Source organism: Nannobrachium achirus (genome assembly GCF_963921795.1).
Source record: "Nannobrachium achirus genome assembly, chromosome: 4".
Taxonomy (NCBI): Eukaryota; Metazoa; Chordata; class Actinopteri; order Myctophiformes; family Myctophidae; genus Nannobrachium; species Nannobrachium achirus.
The window spans coordinates 25,759,382-25,768,995 of record NC_137813.1 but is presented as its reverse complement, the minus strand read 5'-3'; the positions used below and the strand labels follow the sequence as shown (position 1 = coordinate 25,768,995).

The 9,614-nt window shown below is 39.7% G+C and overlaps 1 protein-coding gene across 1 annotated transcript; it reads left to right on the top strand.

Moving 5' to 3' along the window:
• Positions 1–1,103: 1,103 nt before the first annotated feature.
• Positions 1,104–9,292, top strand: hirip3 (HIRA interacting protein 3; the record flags this gene model as incomplete). Its single annotated transcript, XM_080723175.1, has 13 exons — positions 1,104–1,180; positions 1,822–1,879; positions 1,998–2,157; positions 2,259–2,603; positions 3,389–3,453; positions 3,589–3,738; positions 4,111–4,306; positions 5,187–5,341; positions 5,469–5,526; positions 5,803–5,864; positions 6,071–6,218; positions 6,318–6,416; positions 9,117–9,292. The coding sequence occupies 13 exons, from the start codon at positions 1,104–1,106 to the stop codon at positions 9,290–9,292; spliced, it is 1,749 nt and encodes a 582-aa protein (XP_080579301.1).
• Positions 9,293–9,614: the final 322 nt, after the last annotated feature.

Here is a 9,614-nt window from a genome sequence, read left to right as displayed (position 1 = left end):
CAAATGTTCTGAATAAATGACTTGAATAATTTTGTATGGTACGTATGGTTAATGCTTTAAGTACATGCAAGAGATTAGAACACTTATTACTGTAAGATCTAGTCTGACATGGCACAATCTTTAATTGATTCTTATTTTACTGTTATTAATATAATATAATGTATTGCTATAGGGACAAACTATCTCAACTGCACATCTTTTTTAGTCAAGCACTTTGAAATATGTGAGTTGATACTTTATAATTACAGTGAAGCCATGTGACTGAATACTACAAATTGCTCTTAATTAGCTCAATGATGATAAAATAAAATTATGCTAGAAACACTACAGAGTAGACCTGAAGGGTGGGTTTATGTTATGGGTGCCAGCATGTGGATGTGGAGGGCAGGCTGTTGAAGTCATGCGGCAGTGGCAGCCAAAAAGTCCTTGCAGAGGGAGGAGGTGGACACATGTATCTCGTGAGCATAGACTTGGGGATCTCTGAGAAATAATGGAAAGATGGACCAAAAACAGTGTCATACTCTAAACAAGTAGAGTCAGTCTATTGTCAGTGATGGCATGTAGTTGATTGAAACATATAATTATAGTTATTAGGAGATGGAGGCTAGGCGATTAGTTAATTGTTTGTAAAAGTGTAACAGTCATGGACATGTACAGTATAGGAAATTGTATAATACAATATTCAAAAATCATGACCAGGGTTGTTTGTAATTTGGACACCCATGGTTTAGCATGGGGATTGTCTCGCTTTGGGAACTGAAACATGAGGATGGACTGTGTGAGTAGTGTGTGGCAAAGAAGGAACTGCAGCATGATTGTGAACATGCGATGCCGGTGAGATGCTGTTGACTGTCCTGCATTTCTATGAAGTGATCTGCTCACTGAGAACTTTGGAACACGATCACTGTGCAGTGAAAGCAGTGATGGATTAATATTCTATTGCCAAGTATTGCCAGTGGGGGTCAGCAATACGCCGACGGGCTTCTTGTTCTGTCAGATTATGAAGAAGAGAGAGGAAACTGCGCAAGGCGCAGGAACGTTACGTCACTTCCTCTACGGTCACTTCGTTTGACAACAAAAATACCGCCAAATGCAAAGTCAACATGATGTGTGAAGAAGAAGGGCAGATTCGGACGTTTGTCTGTCAACAACTGAGTGATGCAGCAAACCCAGACCTCAAGTAATGACTGTACATGTGTTCGTATCATGTGTATCATAGACTATGGGATGTGTATGTATGCGTTTCCCTTGTTGACGGAAGTTCTCGACAACAATACGTCTTTTAACCACTACTATTTACACTTTACAGCAGTATTTTATACTTAACATTTTCAAAAAAAGAACCCATTGATGAATACATACACACTTTCTGTAAATGAACGCCAATGTTGGCCTTCAAGGGAATCACAGCTACAGAGGAGGTTAACTTAACAAACGTGTACACATGTATGCACTGATTGATGAGGTTTCACTAACACTAGCCTGTTGTCAAAAACACAGTGAAAATCCATGCAACAGCATGGGTCTGTCTGTCATTGTGGGAGTCGGACTGTTATTTATTTTATTATTAAAGTGATATTTGTGTGTTAAATAACTGATAGTAATCATTGCTATTAGACTAGAGTGTCAACATTAATCTCCCTTGCTCTCCATCTCTTGCGGAAACTGCCATTTTCAGTCCGGGACAACAATTTTGTCCAATCAGGAATTAGAACTTCATGTTTCTTAAATTTAACACTTTACTTTGTTTGACTTTAGTACCCTAACTCGAGGCATTATACAGCGACAATATTTGTCACATGTGGGCCGTGAATCATTAAGTCCAGAAGCCAAACAACTCATGAAGAAGGTGGTTCAAGAGGAACTGATGAAAATGCAGGTATAACGTGAATGAAATTCTTCAATGCCATACAGTAGTTGCTTTCGCTCGAGTTTGTATACATGTTTTTGTATTGTATTTTTTGGTCAATTAACGAAACCATAACCTTCACCTCTAGGAACCCGATGAAGAAGACAGCGAGTCTGCCAAAACAGCCTCTGCCGTGGTCCCCAAAAAGAAGAGAAAGAGGGAAGAGGAAAATGACGAGGCAAGCGATGGGAAAGCAGATGACACAACTGTATCCCAGGCAAAGAAATCTCGTCTATTAAGCTCTTCAGGTTGGTGATAATGAGTGGTCGTGTATGATTAGGGTTTAGCTTTCAATATACACAGTAAAATCCTCAGTGGCAAAAATCTTATATTCTTTTCTTTGATAAAGCTTCTGAAATGGAAAGTGCCGCAAAGAAGACGAGCAAAACACCAGAGTCAAGGCCAAGTCGAGATGATGATGAGGAGGACCAGAATGAGGCGGTCAGCGATGAAGACATGGGTGGTGAAGGAAGCATGGATGTGGAAACAAATGAAAGCTCTGATAACCAACAGAAGATCAAAGGAAAAACTGCAAATAAAAGAGGGCTGAAGAAGGGTCGTAATGGAAGTGCAGAAAAGCATCCTTCCCCATCACAGAAATCCAGTGATGATAGAAAGAAGAATGGCGCCACAAAGGAAACTACATCCGACCATGACGGCAGTAGCGAGTCTTCTGAGGAAGATTGCAAGAAAGGTAAATAATATGCAATCATCATTTTACAGGATCTATTATGGTGTGCCCTTTCTTCTGCCCGATAACCACCTTCCAACCTGGTGTCCCTATTCTGGGCGTATCAAAATCTACCAGCTTGCAACATGGCACATTGTGAGCTTGTAGATAGGCAGGCTATTTTACAATTTGATGTACAACAAAGTATATATAGCAAGGGTCTTCAACAGGGCGTCTGGGAACCCTAGGGGGTCCTCAGAGTTACTACATAGGGTCCTCCAAATCGTTGTGTGATGGAAAGAAAAACAAATATCCTTTTTAGACAGATTCTTAACCAGATTCTGATAACTTTAGCCAAAAATAGCAAATCTACAAGCTTGCGCTGTGAGCTTGTAGATCGGCTATTTTCGGCAAAGAGGTTTTGTGTAGAGGGGAATAGTATTGACAGTTCAAGTGGTTAAATATCTGGAACATGAATCCAAAATACACTAATGATTGTGCAATGTGCTGTCAAACAATGAAACGATATGGAATCTATGACAAGGTTGTGGGGGTCCCTGCTTCATCTCTCTCTCAACTAAGGGATCCTTGGCCTGAAAACGTTGAAGACCCCTGATATATAGGGTTTACATTTTCTTGTCATGACTTCAATAAACCCTTTGTTTGGTCCAGTTTCAATTGACTTGAACTGTCTTTGATGATGGGTGTACACCTGAATGTGATGCTCTTGTTTCACGGGTAATATAAGTTTTATATTTCAATATATTTTTGAACACATTTTTGACTGTTTTGTTTTTGTTTGTATGAAGAGCTGCCTCTGGTGAAAAAAGGAGACTCCAGTGACAAAATACGAAAGAAGTCTAAAGCAGAAAAGGTGAGGCTTCAAGCAATACCACACAGAATGTAATATTGTTAACCATCTTCAACTAAATTTTGTGAGATTTGAAATGAGCTGTAACGTATCACTCATGCTCTCTGTATGAATATATGCCTCCACACTCCATTGAAGGAACCTACTTCCAACCACAACAGCAGTGATTCTTCTGAGGAAGATGATGAGGAGAAATCATCATCCTCTCCAGAAGACGACAGCGACAGTGAAACTGACAAAAAGGAGACCGTAAAAAAACAAAGGAACGTAAAGTCTAAATCAGAAAAGGTGAGCCTTCGAGTAATACCACACACAACGTAATATTTTAAAGGTTATGCTTAATCATCTTCAACATAATATACTGTGACTTGGAATGTGCTTAACATCTATGCTCTCTGCATAGTCATTCTGCACATCATGCTGTACTTCTGTGCTTCCCTCACTTTAATTCCATGGTTAAGAACAACACACAGCATTTTTATGACATGATATCACAGAATGCTATCCAGTCCACATTATTATATTAGTACCATTCCGAGCCCTTGCACCCTCTTAGCACTCAATGCAGTTACACTGAACACACTGTCTGTGTGAGGCAAGGACATGGAGAGTTTGCACACTGAGATTGGTCCAATCAGTTGTCTTTGACCCTTTCCACAGGATGACAAATCTAACAAACAGAAGACTAAAGGGAGAACAAATGAAAGTGGGATGAAGAAACGTCAGAATGCAAGTATAGAGAAGCCTTCCCCATCACAGAAATCCAGTGACGATGGAAAGAAAAATGGCGCCATAAAGGAAACCAATTCCAACCACGACAGCAGTAGTGACTCTTCTGAGGAAGAAGGCGAGAAAGGTAAATTCAGTCCAATTACCACTTTCAACCTGCCATCCCTATTTTGGCCATGTGTTCCTTACAGTAGTTGAACATTCTGCAAATATAGACAAACATTCAGCGAAATCCACCAGCATGTCGCAAAGCAGGATATTGTGAGCTTCTAAATCCGGTGTTTCACGGTTAATTTAAGTGGTTAACAAAACATTTTCTTGTCATGCCACTATTGTACCTTCCATTGGTCTCGTTTGAACTGAACTTGGCTTGACTAAACCTCATACAGTAGTTCAATACTAACATAGACTGAACAAGTTTGTGTTTCAGCTTTCTGCTCTCAAGGTCATTGTTACCGTCATTCATGCGTGTACTGTATTATACACCCGAATGCAGGGGTTAAAGTTCTCAGTCCTGGGGACTGATTTCAGTCTTGAGGATTCCATAGGAGCTATTTCTGAGATCAGTGAAGATCCATAAAAAATAAATAAAATAAGGTGTAGCGATGGCCACGCCGTGAATGACAAAGTCGTCAAAACGCTAGTCAAGTGATCTCCAAACTACAGATCAGTTATAATTTCAAGATATGCGTATTTGCTTTGGCTAGACTAGCAATAGAATACAACAGAACTTCAGAAGATACTTCTATAAAATGTAGCTTGGATTGGCATACACATTCAGTGAAGGCAGTTCAGAACTTCAGGGAAACAACCCAGATATTGGTGTGCCATGTTTTTCAGACCATGTCACATATTGGGACATGGTCTGAAAAAATAATTCAGTCTTGGGATTCGTTTTGGCTTTAACCCCTGCGAATGTGATGCTCTTGTTTCACTGGCATTAGTTTTATATTTCAATTTATTCCGAGCTTAACAAATGTTTTACTGTTTTGTTTTCTGGTATGAAGAGCTGCCTCTGGAGAGAGAAGGATCAAAACAGAAGACACCTGAGGAGCTTAAACAGGACTCTGACTCATCACCCCCCTCTCTAGAAGACTCGGATGAAACGGACAAAAAGGAGACTGTAAGAAAACGAAAGAAAGTTAAGTCTAAATCAGAAAAGGTGAGGCTTCAACCAATACCACTCACAATGTAATATCTTCAACAAAATATAGTGAGATTTGAAATGAGCTGGAACTTATCGTTCATTGCTCTCTGTATGAATAATATGCCTCCACACTCCATTGAAGGAAACTACTTCCAACCACAACCGCAGTGATTCTTCTGAGGAAGATGAAGAGGGTAAAGGTAAAGTCATTCTGGATTAAGAGTGTCTGCTAAATGCCTAAATTGTAATTGTAAATATGAAAGCAATTATGTGCTCAACGTTACTATGAAAAATGTAATCCTGCTGAATATTCAAAAGTTCTTAAGATTAAAAACTCTAGCAGAGCACACAGGTATGCAATTTTATTTTACAGATCACATCACAACAGGGCAAGGAATTTGATTTAAATTGAAATATATTTGGACCTACAGTGACCTTTTTGCCTGTGACTTTAATGCATTGTCACTCCACTGTAGAAAACAACAGCAAGAGTGAAAACAAGGGAGCCAAAAAGAATGCGAAGCCTGGGGCGTCAAAGGTGAGCTTTCAAATCGAAATAATTATCTTGATCATCTTTGATATCATAATATGTATAATGTGTTGTAACTTTGCATGTATGCTCTGAAATATTTTTTATTATTACTGCTTGTCTCATGAAGCATCTTCCATTTTCCATGGGAAACTATTCCTCAAATATTGTGATATCAATAGACACTGAGTACTTCACTTTGACTCCTTGCACAGGACGGAAGCAAAGCTGTGGCTAGGCTAAAGCACTACATAAATCTCTGTGGCGTGAGGAAGCCATACAAGAAGCTCCTTGCTGACTGCCGTTCAGATAAACAAATGGTAGCTGTCCTGAAAAAAGAACTAGAAGACCTCGGGGTCAAAGGTTAGCTCTATTTAGCTACGTATAAAAAAGGGTCTGTTATTGGAAACTGAGCAACTGGTTGGTCTTAATACTAATAGCATCGTTGTCTTTCCTTTGCAGGCCGACCAACTATTGTAAAGTGTAAAAAGGTTAAAGCAAAGAGAGAACGCAAGCAAGAGGTGGCTGAACTTGATGTCAGCAACATTATCATCACTCCAGGTGGTTATCGGTTGTTTTTAAAAACCTTTTGGGCTGTTGTCCCGCTTGGATAGCATATGTTTCTCTTAACACATTTCGTGCCAGCTTTTTTGAATTAATCCAATGGTTTAGTGCCATCGTTTACTTTCATTGTTTTTAGCGTGTTTTCCAACAGCGATCTATGCTCCCCACTCTGTTCTGAAGCACACTGTGGCTGTGGTCTCTCTGAGCGAGTCGAGAGTCGAGACATTTTGCTCCCTGCTGTAGTAGCTCTGCCCAGGCACCACTATACACTGTGTGCAATGGAGCACATGGCGCTGTAGAGAGCTAGAACCAGAGGAAAGCTTGTTTTTGGAGCTGTGTGAAACACAGGCTCCCTATACGTGGCTGTGTGGGTGTGTCTGTCTGTGTGTGTGTATGTAGCCTGACTTCGGCGCGTAACTAGTGCCGCACCATTTACGCCACTCGCGCAATATATACATCAAAATGTGCGGCTCGGCCGGGAATGGTGTTCTATTACCTTTCGTTCCGATCCGCCTTACCATGCCGACGTAATCGGCAAAAAACGACGCTTAATTGTCCCCATTGACTTATAATGGGACAATGCAAGAAATCACTTTCAAGTATTTTTCTCTCGTAAACCATAGGAGCTACAGTTTCAAACCTCGGAGAGGAGATTCATAATGATTTTAAGAATGAATCGAAAAATAAATACATCACTCGGCCTCATGGTGGCGCTATAACGGCCCACTTTACGTTTTGCCCCGTAACTCTTGAACCGTAGATCGGAAAGCCACGCCCATTTGCGCCAGGATAGATTTTCCGCCATCTTGAATTTTCTCCAAAACACACTTTTTGCTCCTTTTCCTACATATTTTCTTCAAATGTCACAAAAATCGGTACACATGATCTACACACACACACACACACACACACACACACACACACACACACACACAGCTCCACTTCACACGGGTGTGATTTTTTTTTTTTCTGCAGAAGAAGAATTGAACCGGATGGACTAGTATGTTTTGTTTCTGTTTATTTCTTTATGCACTCGTCTCACAACTGAGACGTCTATGGCACGAAATGTGTTAAGTTGCACAGCAGGTGGCTTCAGTAGCTCTGGGCGGCAGTAAGTGCTGAGACCGTCACTGTACACAGGATATGTCTTTCTTTGCCCTGACGGAAGAACACTTTTTGGACATGGCAACAGGGGCCAAGATAAAACGATGTTTGCAATGCATGTGCATTGTACAAATAACTGTTACAGACGTTTTCTATTGACTCCAAATCGATGCAGTCAAGCTCATGAAAGCGACAGTTTAGAAAGATAGACGACCGACGTCGTTGTTGACCGTTTGTCACAAGCTGGTCATATCAAGTCTGAGCTGTCTGGTGATCCCGAGATCCACATAGTTTTGTAGTTCTTATTCAGCAACCTTGGATGTTACGTAGAACATCTTTGAATCTAAAGGATTGGCATAAATGGCACCAAATATTTGACCCTTATGAGGTGGTAAAAGGGATAGTTCATCCCCAAAATGATTTTTTCCCCTTTTTCTATTGATTACTCACGCCATGGAAACTTGAGTTCAATAATATATTTTTGTATTTATCACATTCCTAAGACAAAAATGTTATTATAGTAAATTTACCACTATTGATTCCGGATGGGGACCCAAATGTATTTCGGTCCCCATCTGCAATCAATGGGGATAAATGTATTGTAATCAAATTATTGTCTTAGTAATGTGACACAAAAACAAAACTATTATTGAACTCAAGTCTCCATGGGGTGAGTAACCAATAGAAAAAGTCATTTTGGGGGTGAACTATCCCTTTAAAGGACAACTTTAGTTTTTTACAACAAGGGTTCATATTTTAGATTGTAATTAAAGAATATAAAAGATGAGTGTTAAAGTTATTTCATTTACTTCTTTCTATTGTTTTAGAGATTCTTATTTCAGTAGTTGGGGGCATGCGTACAAGTGGCTAAATATGTAATTTTACACAGAATAAGCCCATTCCCAAGATACAACATAATCTATCATGGTTGGATGTGACTTATGGGGGCTAGAAGTGTTACTGTAAATAACAATAAAGAAACTGCTGGCTTATTGTGTTTAAAAATACATATTTAGCCACTTGTACGCATGCCCCAATGCGTACGCATGCCCCACATTTTAGCACGGTAAACACGATAAAACAATAGAACGAAGCAAATGAAAACATTTTAACACTCACTTTTTCTTTTCTCTATTAGAGAAAAGAAAAAGTGAGTGTTAAAATTACAATCTAAAATATGAACCCTTGTTGTAAAAAAACAAAGTTGTCCTTTAATGTTCCTAGTTCCTTCAACTCTTCAATGACTTTCAGTGCATAAATTGCACTGGAAAATGCTAATGTCCATGTTTCTGTGGGAAAGGCTACTTTTAACTCCACATTGCCAGTCAACAATATGTCATTCACTGGTTTGTGCCTGTTGGTTCTGTAGTCTAAACTAGAAAACTGTGGCCAGGTAGTTTTTTGTGGGCCAGCAACGGGACACTGTGTTCATGAATCTTTTCATTTATTTTTATAAATATAAAAGGTTTCTGCCCAAATGCAATGGACGATTCTTTCTGCGTCTTCAAGGTTGACTGGAAGTACGTGTTGGTATGGGCTTTGTTTTCTATATGAACAAGGAAACTCATTATGTATGACAATCTTCTCTCTCAGGTCGACCTACACGGAACCGAACATGGCAGGAAAAATATGCTCATCAATCGGATTCGTATACACGCACCGTGAAATCCAGCTCTGACAGTGATGGGGACGGTCAGACTGCCAGAGGAGGCAGGAGAACAGACTGGAGCAATCTGCAGGGCATCATAAGTGACGGAGACAGTGAGTGACAGGCACAGTGGTTATTTACAAGTATCGACAGGCCACACAGCTGTTCTTTGTGTAGTTGGCCTAAGCAGTTGTTTTGTTGGGGAACAAAATCCGTACGTATGTACAGAATAATTGGAATGTTCTGTGTGTTCCTTTACATTTTTTATATCTTATCTTTGTTGAAGAAGGGGAGGAGGTTCCAAATGTAACATTTGATTATTATATCATTACATGTTTTGGTCTAAGCAGTTGTTTTGTTAGAGGGAACAAATCCGTACATATGTACAGTATAATGGTAATGTTCTGCGTGTTCCTTTAAAATTTTATATCTTTATATCTTGT